Source organism: Bos indicus x Bos taurus, chromosome 28, assembly GCF_003369695.1.
Source record: "Bos indicus x Bos taurus breed Angus x Brahman F1 hybrid chromosome 28, Bos_hybrid_MaternalHap_v2.0, whole genome shotgun sequence".
Classification (NCBI taxonomy): domain Eukaryota; kingdom Metazoa; phylum Chordata; class Mammalia; order Artiodactyla; family Bovidae; genus Bos; species Bos indicus x Bos taurus.
The window spans coordinates 9505925-9524662 of NC_040103.1; the positions used below are offsets into that span (position 1 = coordinate 9505925).

At 42.3% G+C, this 18738-nt stretch overlaps 1 protein-coding gene across 3 annotated transcripts in view; it reads left to right on the forward strand.

The window, feature by feature from the left end:
* The window catches only part of MTR (5-methyltetrahydrofolate-homocysteine methyltransferase), a 131795-nt gene that overhangs the window by 55794 nt on the left and 57263 nt on the right, over positions 1-18738 (forward strand). For all 3 annotated transcript variants that reach the window (XM_027531013.1, XM_027531014.1, XM_027531016.1), the window contains 3 exons: positions 12993-13172; positions 16908-17024; positions 17331-17471. In XM_027531013.1, coding sequence (XP_027386814.1) covers positions 12993-13172; positions 16908-17024; positions 17331-17471 — 438 coding nt within the window. The remainder of the gene's footprint in view (positions 1-12992; positions 13173-16907; positions 17025-17330; positions 17472-18738) is intronic.

Genomic DNA, 18738 nt, shown 5'->3' on the forward strand with positions numbered 1-18738 from the left:
AGTGAAGTAGGAGGCAAGGTAAGCTCTGAGAATGAGAGTGGAGTGTTGTGTGCTTTGTGTATGTGGTGCTTTCCTGGGAGTGTAAAGCAGAAATGTTCCCACCGGGAAGGACAGTCACTGCCTGTGCTTTTAAAAAAACATACATAGCCCTGGGTTCTGCCCCTTGAGTTTCTGACTCATTTGGCCTGGGGTAAGATCTGGCTTCAATAATTTTACAGGCTTGGAGGTGATTCTCATGAATACTTTGGCTGAAAACCAGCAGCAGAGTTTGTCTCATTTAGTCCTTATAGCAGCCACGTGGGGTAGCTGTCGTCCTGTTTTACAGTGAGCCAAGGTCAAATGGCTGGGACATAACGGAGCCACATTTGGATCCCTGGCCTGCCTGGTTTGAAAACTGATACATGCTTCCAAATCCTGTGTTATCTCCACTGCAGAGTACTTGATCTTGGCTAAGAACAAGCGTTCCCAATTTAGATTTGAATGTGTCCACAAATAAAGAGCAAATGTAGAAGAAATTTTTTGACTTGCCAGTTATGAGAAAAATACACATTAGGGCAATATTAAGGTAATGGTTTGTCCTTACTAAGTTAGCAAAAGTATACTTTAAAATCATCAAGATCTGTGCTGGTATAACAGTGGTAAAGAGAAAGTCTTGTTCATTGTAGAGTGTAGCATAAATTGGGATTGACTTTTTTTTTTAAGTTCTACCAAGTTTATTGCTACAAACACATCTCCCTCCACCCTCATGCCTGTGTGCTCAGTCATGTAACTTCATGGACTGCAGCCTGCCAGGCTCCTCTGTCAGTGGACTTGTCAATTCCAGGCAAGAATACTGGAGTGGGTTGTCATTTCCTTCTCCAGGGATAGTCCTTTTGAATGACCCTGTAATACCTAAAGGCATAAAAATGTTCATACCCTTTGAGATAATGATCTCATTTCTGGGAAGTTATCCCAATAAAAGCATTAGCAGCATAAGAATACTGTATATGAAGAGATTTTTCACTAGCTTTTTATTGACGATATAATAACCTTAATGCCCAAATGGGTAGATACTGATAACTTATGTTACATCAGTCTGTTGAAATATTATTCAAAGTATTTAAGTATTAATTATGAATATTGTGGTGCAGCATAACAGTGCTTTCAAGATATAAATAAAACCATAAAACATTAGTTATATAGACAGTGTATATATACAGCTACAGAAAAACTCCATTTGGTAAAGTTTGGAGGAAAATGTTGTAAAGGAGAATAATTGTTAGAGTGAGATGGTGAAATTAAAGGTGCCTTTTTCAAAAATGCTTTTCCTAATTAAAAATACTTTTCTATATGATTATAGACTTACATGCTCATTAAAGAATTGTATTAAAAATTATAAAGAGCAAAGCAAAAAAATTCATGTAGTTGAAAATTCAGGAAACAACAATGCAGATATTTTGGTGCAAAGGCATTTCTTCTGTCGATTGAGTTCACAACACTATTGAGTGTAACAATCAGTTAAGAACCAAGATTTGCTTTGCTTGACTGATAGCACACGTTATAAGTAGAAAGCTCTCTTAAATGGAAAACCACTGTTGCAACCAAATAAAGCAGAGGAATTCACACATACTGTTGTTCCAGTACATGATGGCTGTCTTTGCTTTATGCTTGTGATCTGTACTGTGATGACAACCTCAAGGTCAAAGCAAGGTCAAGGCCAGGTATGACAGAACTGGCCTTGAGACTTCTGGATTAGAAGGCAAATAAGGAAGCATCTCTGTGTTTTTTGGTTGATGTTAGTAGTTTAAATCAACTTTTTAAAAACATTTTTTTATAACTTTATTTATTTGTTCTAGGCTGTGCTGGATCTTCGTTGCTATGCACCAGCTTCCTAGTTGTGACCAGTGGGGGGTACTCTCTAGTTGCAGTGTGAGGGCCTACTCTCTAGTTGCAGTGTGAGGGCCTCTTATTGCTGAGGCTTTACTTGTTGCAGAGTACAGGCTCTAGGGCCTCTGGGCTTCAGCAGTTGTAACACAAAGGCTCAGTTGCCCTGTAGCATGTGGGATCTTCCTGGACCAGGGATCAAACCAGTGTCCCCTACGTGGATTCTTAACCACTGCCAGGGAATTTCTTACGTGATAATATATAAATTATAGTAAGAATCTTCTGTGGGGAAAAATAACTATCACTACTCACTTTCTAGATTGAATTCTCCTTTTCTGATTGCAATGATTATTTTTATATGACAATGTTTGATTATGTAAGGCTTCTTAGAAGTACAGTTAGCACATAATAGAATAGACTATATTATTTTTGCTTATACATGTGTATACGATTATATGAAAAGATAATCAGTATTTTCATATAAAAGATTCATTATATTCAACACATTTTCCTATGTTAAAATGATTTTAAAATAATTTTATAATTTATAGAGAAATAAAACTCTATCAGGATATTGATTAAAATTAACTAATCCTAACCACCCTTATGGCAGAAAGTGAAGAGGAACTAAAAAGCCTCTCGATGAAAGTAAAAGAGGAGAGTGAAAAAGTTGGCTTAAAGCTCAACATTCAGAAAACTAAGATCATGGCATCTGGTCCCATCACTTCATGGGAAATAGATGGGGAAACAGTGGAAACAGTGTCAGACTTTATTTTTGGGGGCTCCAAAATCACTGCAGATGGTGACTGCAGCCATGAAATTAAGATGCTTACTCCTTGGAAGGAAAGTTATGACCAACCTAGATAGCATATTCAAAAGCAGAGACATTATTTTGCCAACAAAGGTCTGTCTAGTCAAGGCTATGGTTTTTCCAGTAGTCATGTATGGATGTGAGAGTTGGACTGTGAAGAAAGCTGAGCGCAGAAGAATTGATGCTTTTGAACTGTGGTGTTGGAGAAGACTCTTGAGAGTCCCATGGACTGTGGGGAGATCCAACCAGTCCATTCTGAAGGAGATCAGTCCTGGGTGTTCTTTGGAAGGACTGATGCTAAAGCTGAAACTCCAGTACTTTGGCCACCTCATGTGACGAGTTGACTCATTGGAAAAGACTGATGCTGGGAGGGATTGGGGGCAGGAGGAGAAGGGGACGACAGAGGATGAGATGGCTGGATGGCATCACTGACTCGATGGACGTGGGTTTGGGTGAACTCCAGGAGTTGGTTATGGACAGGGAGGCCTGGTGTGCTGCAGTTCATGGGGTCACAAAGAGTCGGACACAACTGAGCGGCTGAATTGAACTGAACCGAATCTTGAAAACTGGAGAAGGGCATGGCAGCCCACTCCAGTATTTGTGCCTGGAGAATTCCGTAGACAGGGGAACCTAGCAGGCTACAGTCCTTGGGGAAGCAGAGTCAGACATGACTGAAGTGACTTAGCACCGAATCTAGAAAATAATGAGGAATCTGTATTTGGGAGTCATTCAGGAACATGATATGTCTTTCCAGTTACTATTCAATCAAGTTTTATAGTTTTTCTTTAATAGGAAATCTCAAGAGCATTCCTATGTATTTGTGTTGTTTCCTTGTTGTGATTTTTGTTTATTTTTCCTTTCATAAATATTTTTCCTTTGGTATAATTTTTAGATTTTTATTTCATCAGCTTTTTAATTAAATTCAGATAAGTTGATACTGGTTTTGAGTTGAATATTCCAGTAGCGTGTGTACCTGTAGTTTTATTTTCCAGTAGGATGTGTACCAGTAGTTCTAGGAAACCAAAATCACCTTTACTTTTACTTTGCTGAAGGTAGTTGACCCCAGCCAAGGAGTTGATTCTCAGTTTTTCTTCTCTGACACTCTTTGAGCTTTGTTAAAATCTGATGTATATTTTCACATTTCAAGAGACTCCTTTTTAGTGGCTATAGAGAGGTCACCCCTCTCTGGCAAAGATGACATGGTAGAGTATTTCTCTCCTTTAGCCTTTCTTTATAAGATGGATTGTATTTTAAATTCTTTGTAGGAAGGAGACTTGTCCAGTGCGCCTTCAGAGGAGAGAGTTTGTTGTAGGAATATGAGGAGCATAAGCCTCCGACCCACGTTTGGTCTTACCTCCATGCCTGGGGTGTTCATCCTGTCCACCAGAAATAATAGCATGACATTCAGTTGGCATACCTCCAATGCTGAGGGTCCCAGTTTCCCAGAATGCATTTGTTGTGAGAGAGATTTGAGTGGATTCATTTGCTCCTGTTGAGACATAGTGTTGCTTCATCCAGCCTGTAGTATTTGGCTTTGTGGAGTAGGATTTTCTAGCTAACAGCCTCTCTCTGTTGTTTCTAGAGAAAAGCCGTGAAGAGACATTGGCTCATGATAAAGACCATTCAGATGAGTCTGCTTTCTGATCTCCTCACCTGCTATGTCACTGGTGGTTCTTCTAAACCAGTAGTTCCCAAATGGGGTGATTTGGCCACCCCAGGAGACACTTGGCAATGTCTAGACAGATTTTTGTTTGTTGTCATGACTGGGTTGTTGGGAGGGAATGTCCTTCTGACATCTAGTGGGAGAGGGCAAGGATGCTGCTAAAAACCCTACAAAGCACAGAATTATCTGGTCCAAATTGCCAATAGTATCTTTTTGAATTGTGGTTTACTCTGGATATATGCCCAAGAGTGGGATTGTGAATCATGTTGTAGCTCTATTTTTAATTTTTTGAGGAACCTCCATACCATTTTCCACAGTGACTGCACTGGTTTATGTTCCCCTTTCTATTGCAGCATTTGTTATTGTAGACTTTTTGGTGATGACTATTCTGACTGATGTCAGTCAGTGGCTGACTTTATTTTTGGGGGCTCCAAAATCACTGCAAATGGTGACTGCAGCCATGAAATTAAAAAACGTTTACTCTTTCTAAGGAAAGTTATGACCAACCTAGACAGCATATTCAAAAGCAGAGACATTACTTTGCCAACAAAGGCCCGTCTAGTCAAGGCTATGATTTTTCAGTAGTCATGTATGGATGTGAGAGTTGGACTATAAAGAAAGTTGAGTGCCAAAGAATTGATGCTTTGAACTGTGGTGTTGGAGAAGACTCTTGAGAGTCCCTTGGACTGCAAGGAGATCCAACCAGTCCATCCTAAAGGAGATCAGTCCTTGGTGTTCATTGGAAGGACTGATGCTGAAGCTGAAACTCCAATACTTTGGCCACCTGATGTGAAGAGCTGACTCATTTGAAAAGACCCTGATGCTGGGAAGTATTGAGGGCAGGAGGAGAAGGGGACAATAGAGGATGAGATGGTTGGATGGCATCACCGACTCAATGGACATGGGTCTGGGTGGACTCTGGGAGTTGGTGATGGACAGGGAGGCCTGGCGTGCTGTGGTTCATGGGTTCGCAAAAAGTCTGACATGACTGAACGACTGAACTGATTCTTACTGATGTGAGGTAATACCTCATCATAGGTATTTTGATTTGCAAATTTTGATTTCCGTTTCTCTTTGGCCATCTGTATGTCTTCTTTAGATCTTTTGTCCATTTTTGATTGTGAGTTACCCAGTTCTTAATCCGGGGCGACTTCTTTTCTGCAACTCATTTTTCTCTCTGATGTTATCTGGCTGATGGAGAAAGGACAAATAAGGTTTTCGTATTTAATCCTCTTCTATCTGCCAAGTGCTGGCTCTGGGCACTGAGAATATATAAAGGCCAGTAGAGGACCCAGCTCCTTTCAAGATTCAGTGTCTTTCAGAGGTTTTGGTGAAAGTGGAAGAAAGACTTGATGAAGCAGGGAAAATCTAGGACAGTAGGATTCCAGAAAGATCTGAAAAGCAGGGAGAGAGTTCATTTTTAGGGCTTAGAGCACTACCTGGGAAGCCCTGTTAAAAGGAAGGCAAAACTAGATAGGTTATTGCTGGGGTCCAGCCCCGGCTGATCCAGGGTATTTGAAGGAGAGACGGCTTAGGCGACCTATTCAAATGTTAATTAGAGATATAAAGAGTAATAGAATGAGGATAGCTCAGTAGGAAAATTCAGTGGAGAAAAAGAGGCTGAGTAGCTTGGTTTACGCGGAAAATCAATATAACCCGTGACACCAGGTTAGCTCTGACCACGGAGGCCGCAGGCGCCCTCTCGAATAGCGGAAGGTGCCCCACCTTAGACACCTTCTCGAGTGGGTCTTAGAAGCCCAGACAAATAAATGGTCGCAGAGGATATCCGCGCTCCAGATGGAGACTCAGCTGGAAGTTAAGGAGTAAAATGACATGGGGAGACCAAGCGTTGGTGAGCAAGGCCCGTAGCTTTATTTTTAACAGGGGCTTATATACCCTAAGTTACACATAGAGATTAATAGGGGATGCAAAGTCAGCAGTCTCTGATCCTTATCAAAAACCAGGGTTTCATTCCTGCAAATTTATCGTATACAAATGGTTTAGGTGATTTACATCATCTTCTGGCCAGAAGGCCTATTAACATTTTATGACTCTTGACAAGGACTTATCAACAAAGACTTATTTTCTCTAAGAGTAATTATTTTAAGATTTGGCACCATCTTCCAAAGATAAAATTGCATTTCTATAGGGCGGATGTGTAATGGGTTTACAACAAAGGAAAGCATTTATTACCTTAAGGGTCTAAAGTTCTAACACCAAGGCCACTACTTATTTTTTCTACATACCAACTATTAATTAATACACATTCAAGGATACAATACAGGGGATGTGAAAACTTGGCAACAAGCATTGGCTCATCAATGAAATCCTTTACTGTTTATTCTGACAGTTTCTAACTGTCTGAGAGGCTCTAAGCTTCCTGTGCCTCTCGAGACTGGGAGACTGTAAACAATCGTATGCATAGCTGTAGGAGTCCGGGTAAACTTGTCAGGCAAGTTAGAGAGCCATCTGAGGGGTTTGGATTTAAACACTCCTAGTTGCCCAGGAATTTTGTTAATTGGAGCTGTAAGTTAACTCTTTGTCAGTGAGAGCGAGATGGTGGTGGGGGACAGCCCCCAGTAAAGTCAGAGGTGAGAGCACAAAGCAACAAAGTAGGCAGACTCTGGTTTTTTGGGGGAAGATGCTCGAGAATATCCGGGGGGACTCCTGAGGCTCGATCCCGCCTTTGCGTATGCCGAGCCTCCTTCCTCATGACCTTTGTCACGAGTGGAATGTCTCTCACCGGCTCCTGGCAGGTTATAAGTCTTATCTAGATAGGTTGTAGGTCTTACCTAATATTTGGGGGTATTTGTTTTAAATACATCTCTAGATAGTAGGTCAGTCTTCTTTTGTTCTTCCTGGGAGCTGTCTCTTTCTACTGTATCTGCTTCCTAGCTTTCCCTTTGAAGGTACTAAAGCAGACCCATCCTCTGCTCTTTCCAGGGATTGATATGTGTACTAAGAATTTCCTTCTCTGGAGAAGGAAATGGCAACCCACTTCAGTAGTCTTCCCTGGGAAATCCCAGGGACAGAGGAGCCTGGTGGGCTACAGTCCCTGGGGTCACAAAAAAGCTGGACACAACTGAGCACACACACACAGGGCCAACAGCATTGCATTTTGTCAGTGTCATGTCACTGGGCAGTCAGGTTGGCTCTGCTGCTGCCTGGTCACCAGCCTGTCTCTGGCTGGCCTGATTCATCGGCTGTGAAGTTCTCAATAGTATTTGAAAACAGTGCCTTAGAAAAAGCAACTTATGAACCTTCTCCCTGCAATTTTGTCTACACCAATCCCTTGTATGGCAGATTGCCTCTTCATAGTTGGCTCCAAGGTCAAATCTAAGCAATCAGAAATTCTCAGCTAATGGAGAAACTTCCCTTTATTCAACTTCCCTTTTTTCTGGGCAGCCTCCATTGTTACCCCTCCCCTAACACACACACCCTGCCCCCAAACCCCACTTGTGGAGATTTATTCTTTCTCCATTGTGCTTCCCCAGCCAGGCCCCTCCTGGCTGTCCTTCCGTCCATGGCACTGAGCACCTGTGCCCACTCCACCTCCTTCTCCCACCCTTGGCCATGGACTCCAAGCCAAACTCATTTTCACATCCCCCAACCCAGGAGCAACTATGCTGTTCTTGGCCAAGTTATGACCATCAGATGAACTTGAGAAACAAAACGCTGATGGGAAAATGCAGTCCTCTTTTCCTCACCAGGTTGCCTCTCAATGTTGACTTCAAGTCTGAAATCCTGTCCATTTCCCCGTTAATCCCAAGTTCCTAGCATCCACATTCTGCCTCAAGTGTGAGTTCTGCCAGGGGCACAGCCTCCATTCTTTCAGGTGAGGAGTGAACCGGGAGACGTTCCAAGGCGACCTCGCATCTCCCAGCTCAGTGCTGTCCCCTGAGCTTCATCCCCTGCCTCCATTTCTGCCCTCAGGCTGCTGCTTCTCCCTGGGCTCTGGATGCCCTCACCCTTGCCTTCAGCTCATGTTCACACGTTAACTACAGTAGAGAAGCCACTCCAAGGATTTCTGAACAAAGTCTATGTCCTCAGTGATTTTGTAAAGCCCAGATGTCTCTTGTCATGTTGTTTTTCCCTTCGAAAGTTCCCTTTCTCAGCCTTTTTCTTTCTGACTTGTCAGTGGCTGTCTGATGGTGGCATGTGCGTCTCTTCCACCACTTCCATTTCGAACTCTGGTAGCAGAATGGCCCCTGCTGTATTCCCTGTCCCATGTTAAGCTGGTTCAGTCATTTGAAACCTTTAAGCTGCCTCTTAAGTTGGTCCATTCCTTCTCTGCTTCTTGTTAGCTTGCATTTTCACAGTATCTGGGTGTCTTTGATCCTTTTTTTTGCCTTCTCATAGTATCAGCCTTGATAAATAAATAAAAAATTATTTTACATTCATCTTATTTCTCCCTAAGTGTCTGATAATCATGCTGTGGCTGAGCAGTGGATTTATTAACAAAGCCTCTACCTACTGATGGCTATCTAGCTTTCCTACAGCTTAAGTAGATACACCTAGTAGATAAACCTAGTAAATTGTAAAATTAGAGAGAAGATATTTATTCCTCCCTCTTGGCCCTTGCTGCTGCTGCTGCTAAGTCGCTTCAGTCGTGTCCGACTCTGTGTGACCCATAGACAGAAGCCCACCAGGCTCCCCCATCCCTGGGATTCTCCAGGCAAGAAGACTGGAGTGGGTTGCCATTTCCTTCTCCAATGCGTGAAAGTGAAAAGTGGAAGTGAAGTCGCTCAGTCGTGTCCGACTCTTAGCGACCCCATGGACTGCAGCTACCAGGCTCCGCCGTCCATGGGATTTTCTAGGCAAGAGTACTGGAGTGGGGTGCCATTGCCTTCTCCACCTTGGCCCTTAGGTTTGCAATATTGTTGCTGGGGTTTCTTCTAACTCAGTCTAAGAAGGTGCATCTCACTCATCAGTGGTTCTCACCTGGGCTGTACATTAGGATCACTAAGAGGCTCTTTAAATACTGTTACTTAGGTCTCATTTCAGGGTTCTGATTTAACTGGTCTCGAGTGAGGTTCAGGAACAGGTATTAGTATTAGTATTAGAAATCCCTTTGGGTTACTCAAATGTGCCAGCAGAGTTGAGAGCCTTCTGGATCTGTAAAATCCTCAAGCCTTGAGGCTTATTAGCATGTTTGTGTCACCACCCTGGCTGAAGAACAGGACAGAGGGAATCTTAGAGAATCTAGCTTGATATGCTTATGGCAAAGGCCTGTCCTTTGAAACTGTGCATTCTGAGATTTGCTTGTTTGTTCAACAGATGGTAGTTGCTTTCTTTTAATGTGGCAAGTAGTGTACTAGGTGTTGGGAGAACAATTTGAAAAGACCTCATTCTTATGGAGCTGATGGTTGCTTGGGTTCTGACCTAGTGATAGATTCATGACTCAGATGAAAGAAATGACCAGGACCTACCAACCCAACTTCCCTTGTGGCTCAGCTGGTAAAGAATTCACCTGCAATGCAGGAGACCTGGGTTCAATCTCTGAGTTGGGAAGATCCCCTGGAGAAGGGAAAGGCTACCCACTCCAGTATTCTGGCCTGGAGAATTCCATGGACTGTATAGTCAGTGGAGTCACAAAGATTTGGACACGACTGAGCGACTTTCACTTCACTTCACCAACCCAACTAGGTTACTATGAAATAGTAACAGCACTGGTAGCCCCAAACCCCTGTTCCTATTCAGTTAATGAGCTTAGCTGGGCCATTAACCTAGAACCTAGACCTCTGTTTGGCCCTCTGGTGAACGGATAACTGAAGTTGAAGATGAAAAGGCAGCCCTAGGTGACCTGCTCTTGACCACTTTCTTCTGGGCTCACATGTTGATTTTAACCTTAACTTTATCACTAATTGAAGGGAGAAGTAAGAAGTTGTTGAAGACATTCAGTTAAGAAAGATGAGAGTCTCCCACCTTCCCTAAAGCCTGGAGCAGTGGGGCTACAGAGCCCCCTCCTTGTGGTCTGTTCCCTAGAACCTGTGATCTGCTAAGTCATATCCCCAGCAGGAGGTGAATTCTAACCTGAGCAGCCACAGGAACAGGGAGAGATTAGAGACCAACGAGACCAGTTGTGAAAGAACACCAAGGTAGGCGAGCAGTCAGAAGCCTAGATCTGAGTGAGTTTTTTTGTGTTCCTCTCACCATGCTTTTCCTGTCAGGAAGCAGTCGTCTTATGATTTCATGGTGGCAGTCACTGTCTGCAGTGTTTTTGGAGCCCAAGAAGAGGAAATCTGTCACTGCTTCCACCTTTTCCCCTTCTATTTGCCATGCAGTAATGGGACTGGTTGCCGTGATCTTAGTTTTTTTTAATATTTAGTCTTAAGCCGACTCTTTCACTCTCCTCCTTCACCCTCATCAAAAGGCTCTTTATTTCCTCTTCCCTTTGTGCCATTAGAGTGGTATCATCTGCATGTCTGAGGTTGTTGATGTTTCTCCTGTCTGTCTTGATTCCAGCTTGTAACTTGTCCAGCCCAGCATTTCTCATGAAGTGCTCAGCTTATAGGGTAAACAAACAGGGTGACAGTAGACAGCCCTGTCATGCTCCTTTCTCGATCTTGAACCCATCAGTTGTTCCATACAGGGACAAACCTAGACAGTGTCTTGAAAAGCAGAGACATTGCTCTGCCAACAAAGGCCCGTATAGTTAAGGCTATGGTCTTCCCAGTGGTCGCATACGGTTGTGAGTGCTGGACCGTAAAGAAGGCAGAACAGCAAAGAATTGATGCCTTCGAACTGTGGTGCTGGAGAAGACTCCTTCCTGAAAGTCCCTTGGACAGCAAGGAGATCAAACCAGTCAATCTTAAGGGAGATCAATTCTGAGTATTCACTGGAAAGACTGAAGCTGAAGAGCCAGTATTTTGGTCATCTGATGCAAACAGACGATTCTTTGGAAAAGTCCCTGATGCTGGGAAAGATTGAGGGCAGAAGGAGAAGAGGGTGTCAGAGAATAAGATGGTTGGATGGCATCACTGATACAATGAACATGAACTTGGGCAAACTCCAGGAGATGGTGAGGGACAGGGAGGCCTGGTGTGCTGCAGTCCATGGGGTTGCAAAGAGTCAGACATGAATGAGCGACTGAACAACACCACCACCACCATGCCTTTCTCTGGAGGATGGGGCCTCACTAAATGTCCTTGAACTGCATAGAGTATCCTCACCCCTCCTCCCTGTGGGCCCCTGGAGAGCTCCCCTTAGAGGTGAAGATGTGTGTGATCAGGAACTGCTTCTCGACCGCTCTTAGCACTCACATCCAGTCAAGGGTATCCTGCCTCCAAGTAGTTAGCTTGGAAGACTCAACACTTCATTCAGTGGTGTTGGCCATTTTTCAAAAACATTTTACATATTTACTCAGAGTTGTATGTTACTTATTTTTTCGGAATTCTGTAGTGATAGCAAGTATTCATTTTTTCTTTAGAGCAAATTTGTTTTTTCTGCAACCAGAAATCATTCAGCATGTAATTCACTGAATAAGCCTTGCATTGAGATTGTAAATTTGACCTGAAGACAGTTTCCCTGACAAAGTTCAGAAATGCTCTGAGTCAGAGGTACATTCATTCATTCAACAGAAATATTGAGCACATCCTCTGGCAGGCACTGCTCTCGGCTCTGGGGGTACAGCAAGACTGATTCTAGTCCAATTAATCATATCTAAAGAAACAAGTAAAAAACAATAAACAACATGCCAGATAAATATATTGGGTTGACTAAAAAGTTCGTTCAGGTTTTTCTGTAACATGGAAAATAATTTCTAGGAGGAGAGATGCTATGAAGAGGGGTGGAGGAGGCAGAAGGCGGTGGTGGAACTGGTTTAGAGATCGTGATTAAGGAAGGCTTCTCTGAAAAGGGGACATTTGTGCAGAGGCCTGAGTGCTGCCATGTCACAGTGTGTTCCAGGCAGTGGCAGCCATGGATAGAAATAGATAGTGGCCACTTCCCACACTGGCCCTGAGGGAAGACAAGCTTGGTGGGTCTCAGGAACATCAAAGGAGTGGTGTGGGGAGAGTGGAGTAGATGAGGGGGGAGATGTTTTCATCAGCACAGCAGCTACACTGACACTGCTACTGTAAAAATAAAATCTTAAAATTGGAGGTGCAGGACCTGATTCTGAGGGAGGTAGGAAGCATCGGTGGGTTGGGCTTTGCTGGAGTCAGTGCTTGGCTTCCTAGGGTCACTGTTTGGAAATATATTATATTAGCTAATGCTGTGATGGGTGGGGTTGGAGGTGGGTAATAAATGCACATCTTTGAATCTGTGTAGACTTACTATAGGAAGGGCCAAGAAAGCCTGGGTGACAATGCAGGCAGGTCCAGAGAGGAGGGGCACTAATTTTGTCATTTATTTGAATTCTTATCACTTGTGTCTTTTTAAGAAACCTATATATTAATATACCATATGTGTGTGTGTGAGATTTGATTTTTACAGAAGCATTATAGCTGTTGTGTGGATGAAAACATAAAGGGACTTTAAACCAATTCCTCCTCTGAGATAATTTGATAAATGTTTAAAGGCTGTTTGGCATTTGGATTTCTATGGAATCCAAGCATTGGTACCTAAGTGCTTTCGACAAGTGAATGGTCCTTCCTTTTTCATAGAGAACACCTCATTTTTCTCTTTCAAATTACATTTTTACTCCTTCCCCAGGCAACAGAAACAGATACCAAAATCAGAGTGTGCACCCGGGCCTACCATCTCCTTTTGAAAAAACTGGGCTTCAATCCAAATGACATCATCTTTGACCCTAATATCCTCACCATTGGTACTGGGATGGAAGAACATAACTTGTATGCTGTTAATTTTATCAATGCAACAAAAGTCATTAAAGTAAGTATGAACATTTTTCTCCTTTCTATCCAAGACATTGCTTAGATTTATCATATGGCTTCAGTGAATAGCTTGAGCTCACATATATATATTTATTGGCAAGGAATATTGACATTCTTATTCTTGTAGCAAATTGGCTTTCTGAAATTTAGGAGCTTTGTAAATTTTTTTCTATGTTATTTTATATTGTGATGTAAAACACACACACACTGGGGGATATATAAAAGATACAGAGTTTGATAAATGATTATGAGGCATATAGTAGCTTCCACCTGGGACCTGAAACAGGAAATGGAAAGTGCCCCATGTCTCTTCCTTTCTGATTACACCTCGTTCTGAGTTTTATGGTACTACTTGCTGCTCTTCTATATGATTTTAACACTTCTATATACACAGTCAATCTGAATTATCCTGGGCTTTTTATTTGCAAATTTACCTACTCACTAAAATTTACTTGTGGGCTTCCCTGATGGCTCAGTGGTAAAGAATCTGCCTGCCAGTGCAGGAGACACAGGTTTGATCACTGGTCCAGAAAAAGTTCCCACATGCTGGTGAGCAGCAAAGCCTGTGCACCACAGCTATTGATCCTATGGTCTGGAGCCCGGGAGCTACAACTACTAAGCCCATGTACTGCAACTCCTGAAGCCCGTGCACCCTAGAACCTGTGCTCAGCAACAAGACAAGCCACCACAATGAGAAGCTCATGCGTTGCAATGAAGAGTAGCCTCCACTCACAGCAACTAGAGAAAGCCCAAGCAGCAACAGATACCCAGCACAGCCAGAAATTTAATAAATAAAATTATTAAAAAAGAGAAAATTATTTGTGACTCCAAAATCAATACTGACTGTTCTTCTGCAGTCATTCACGGGCACGCACACGTGCAGAGTGGTGAAAACTCTTGAGTGCCTGACCGCTGTGATCCGGATGAGTCAACAGAGGCAACGCCCTGCATCCCTGGGTTCAGTCCTCATTCTGTAAACAAGCACCCTTTTCATGGCCTGTTTAGTGCCACATTTTTCACGTTTTTGAGCTTTTTTAAAATTTTGCTGATTGATTTCTGTATTTGGATAGCCCCTGCGTACTATGGTGAAGTGCTGCCCTGTGTTCCTGTGTGCACAAAGGCTGTGATGTGCTTCATGGAGAAAATGTTTGTTAGATGGACTTTGTTTAGACATGAATTGTCACGCTGTGGGCTGTGAGCACACAACATTAGGGAATCAACAGTATATATTAAACAAGATAGCTGTAAATGGACACATAGGAAACAGGGTTATATGTTGATCAGTGATGACAGTTTTGCGACCAGAGTTTCACAGACCTAACCCTGCACTTCCTGTGAGAGCAGTGGTTTTCAGCATGCCCCAGTTCAGTGTTTGCAGTGACTCATGGAACATAAGTACCACAAATAGCAAGAATTCACTGTAGAAATAGTATAGTTAGTTTTGCATATTTTTGAACTTCATGTTAATATAAACAGACTCTTAAGATTCTTATGCCTTTTTCCTCCACCTGTGTTGTAGTTGTGCTTTGTTCAATTTTACTAATGTATACTATTCCATCATTTACCTTTTCCATAATTAACTGTTCTGTAGTTGACATACGCTTGGTTTGTTTCCAGTTTGGGTAAGTTATGAACAAAACTGTGTGTATACATCTCTTGTATGTATCTCTTCGTGAGGTTCCCTATAGCATATACCCAGAAGCGGAAGGGTTGGGTCCAGTGGTAGATAAAGGCAGCTCTCTCTCCCAAGATGCTTGAACTAGTCTGTACCCTATCTAACAGGAAGTAAGAGTTCCTGTTTTACATGCAAACTAATGCTTCATATGTCATAAGGTGTGGTGGGGACCTCAGTTTCCTTTTGTCCTTTTAAAATTAGTCAGGTTTCTAGTGAACTAGGGAGATTGTTCCTTTAGGCTATAGAAGCCTTCTAGTAGCTCGTGAATAACCAACTTCTCTGTGTTTGTCCTCTCTGGTTTTCCTTCTCTTATCTGTCAGTGTTTCTTTCTTTTTCTGTTATTTATCCAACAGATGTGTGTGTGTGTGTATATATATACACACACGCATATATATTTAGCTGGACCATGCGGGATCTTAGTTCTCCAACCAGGGATTGAACCCCTGCCTCCTGCAGTGAAAGCTCAGAGTTTTAACCACTGGACCGCCAGGGAAATCCCTATTCAGCAAATACTTTATGTCACACTCACCATGTATTGTAGCCATATCATGGTCACTGTAGAAGTACACAGAGATAAAGCAGAAGTTTTTCTTTTCCCTTAGGGAGATTATAGTAGGAAAAACAATGAAGCATTGCTTTCGTGTCTCCCTGATATCCAAATTGTAGTCTGTGTCTAGGTACAAGAAGTTCTTTTTTTTTTTTTTTTCATCAAATTGCTACGTTTATTTTATTTATTTGTTTTTTTTTAGTCTGCCTTCCTATTTTTTTTTTTAATTTTATTTTTAAACTTTACAAATTGTATTAGTTTTGCCAAATATCAAAATGAATCCGCCACAGGTATACATGTGTTCCCCATCCTGAACCCTCCTCCCTCCTCCCTCCCCACACCATCCCTCTGCGTCGTCCCAGTGCACCAGCCCCAAGCATCCAGCATCGTGCATCGAACCTGGACTGGCAACTCGTTTCCTACATGATATTTTACATGTTTCATTGCCCTTCTCCCAAATCTTCCCACCCTCTCCCTCTCCCACAGAGTCCATAAGACTGTTCTATACATCAGTGTCTCTTTTGCTGTCTCGTACACAGGGTTATTGTGACCATCTTTCTAAATTCCATATATATGCGTTAGTATACTGTATTGGTGTTTTTCCTTCTGGCTTACTTCACTCTGTATAATAGGCTCCAGTTTCATCCACCTCATTAGAACGGATTCAAATGTATTCTTTTTAATGGCTGAGTAATACTCCACTGTGTATATGTACCACAGCTTTCTTATCCATTCATCTGCTGATGGACATCTAGGTTGCTTCCATGTCCTGGCTATTATAAACAGTTCTGCGATGAACATTGGGGTACACGTGTCTCTTTCCCTTCTGGTTTCCTCGGTGTGTATGCCCAGCAGTGGGATTGCTGGATCATAAGGCAGTTCTATTTCCAGTTTTTTAAGGAATCTCCACACTGTTCTCCATAGTGGCTGTACTAGTCTGCATTCCCACCAACAGTGTAAGAGGGTTCCCTTTTCTCCACACCCTCTCCAGCATTTATTGCTTGTAGACTTTTGGATTGCAGCCATTCTGACTGGTGTGAAATGGTACCTCATAGTGGTTTTGATTTGCATTTCTCTGATAATGAGTGATGTTGAGCATCTTTTCATGTGTTTGTTAGCCATCTGTATGTCTTCTTTGGAGAAATGTCTATTTAGTTCTTTGGCCCATTTTTTGATTGGGTCATTTATTTTTCTGGAGTTGAGCTGTAGGAGTTGCTTGTATATTTTTGAGATTAGTTGTTTGTCAGTTGCTTATTTGCTATTATTTTCTCCCATTCTGAAGGCTGCCTTTTCACCTTGCTAATAGTTTCCTTTGATGTGCATAAGCTTTTAAGTTTAATTACATCCCATTTGTTTATTTTTGCTTTTATTTCCAATATTAAGAAGTTCTGATTTACTTGGGACTTTATATATTTTTTTACTTTCCATTCTTATTTTAAAAAGCTTAAGGAACACGATTGCTGCTTTTGGCAAACTAGGGAAATCTTTTCATATGTTAAAATTTTTTCCAGGAAACGCTGCCTGGAGCCAAAGTAAGCGGTGGTCTTTCCAACTTGTCCTTCTCCTTCCGAGGAATGGAAGCCATTCGAGAGGCAATGCATGGGGTTTTCCTGTACCATGCGATCAAGGTATAGTGGAACACCTGTTTGCCTTGGACACCAGCCTTTACTTAGGGCAAGCGTTTGCAGACTTTGGCCCACAAACTAACCTGGTCTGCTGCCATTTTCTGTGAATAAAACTTTATTAGAACAAAGCCACACGCTCTCACTTGTATTCTGTCTATGACGGCCTTTATGCTATAGCAGCAGAGTTGAGTGGTTGTGACAGAGGCTGTGGCCTACGGTATTTTTTATCTGGTCCTTCACAGAAAGAGTCACTGATCCCTGGTTTAGAGTATCACTGGAAATCCTTATTTTTGTTTTTATTGCCCTTAGTTTGGTATGGACATGGGAATAGTGAATGCTGGAAGCCTTCCTGTATATGATGACATCCACAAGGAGCTTCTCCAGCTCTGTGAGGACCTCATCTGGAACAGAGACCCTGAGGCCACCGAGAAGCTCTTACACTACGCCCAGGTAAGGAGAGAGGTTCTGATGGATGGCTTTTCCTTTTTTTCTTTGAATCTGTCTTAAATGTACAGTTACTAGTCTTTCATTGTAGAATGGAAGAAAGGATAGCACCATGTCTTTGGATCACTGAAGGTTTCTACAGAGAGTTCCAGAGAAGGTATTTTCATTAGGGCGAGGAAGGAGAAACAGGCCTTAAATATCTGCTTCAGTACTCTTAATTTGTATTTCTGTAAGTTTATTTTGAAATGTAAAATTTATTTTTCTCAGACCAAAGTAACACGTATTAATTTTTAAAAATTTATAAAATAAGGTTAAGCAAAAGAAGAAATAGAAATTATTCATAATCCTACTACCCATCATTAACCACTGTTGAGGTTTTATTATAGCCTTCTATTCATGGTTTTGGTTTTATTCTTCTGAAACAAAAAGTGCTAATAAACATGTTCATGCATATGCACATGCACACACACACTCATGTACATTTTTATAAAAATCTAACTTTTCTTGATGCTTTTTTGGTAACCTGTTTGTTTAGTAGTATACTAGGAGCATCTTTTCATTTTATTAGATACTTTTCTATCTCATGCTGCTGCTGCTGCTAAGTTGCTTCAGTCGTGTCCGACTCTGTGTGACCCCAGAGACGGCAGCCTACCAGGCTCCCCTATCCCTGGGATTCTCCAGGCAAGAACACTGGAGTGGGTTGCCATTTCCTTCTCCAATACATGAAAGTGAAAAGTGAAAGTGAAGTGGCTCAATCGTGTCTGACTTGTAGTGACCCCATGGACTGCAGCCCACCAGGCTTCTCCATCCATGGGATTTCCCAGGCAAGAGTACGGGAGTGGGGTGCCATATCTAATGCTGCTGCTGCTGCTAAGTCACTTCAGTCATGTCCGACTCTTTGCAACCCCAGAGACGGCAGCCCACCAGGCTCCCCCGTCCCTGGGATTCTCCAGGCAAGAACACTGGAGTGGGTTACCATTTCCTTCTCCAGTGCATGAAAGTGAAAAGTGAAAGTGAGGTCGCTCAGTCATGTCTGACTCCTAGCGACTCCATGGACTGCAGCCTACCAGGCTTCTCTGTCCATGGGATTTGCCAGGCAAGAATACTGGAGTTGGGTACCATTGCCTTCTCTGATATCTCATGCTACGAATTGACTATTTTGGATTTTCTTGTGTGACCATGTGATTACCTGGTACCCATTTTTATATCTTTACATTTTTATATATGTATCCTGTTTATGTTAGGATCTAGTCCAAATCTACAGTTCAAAGCT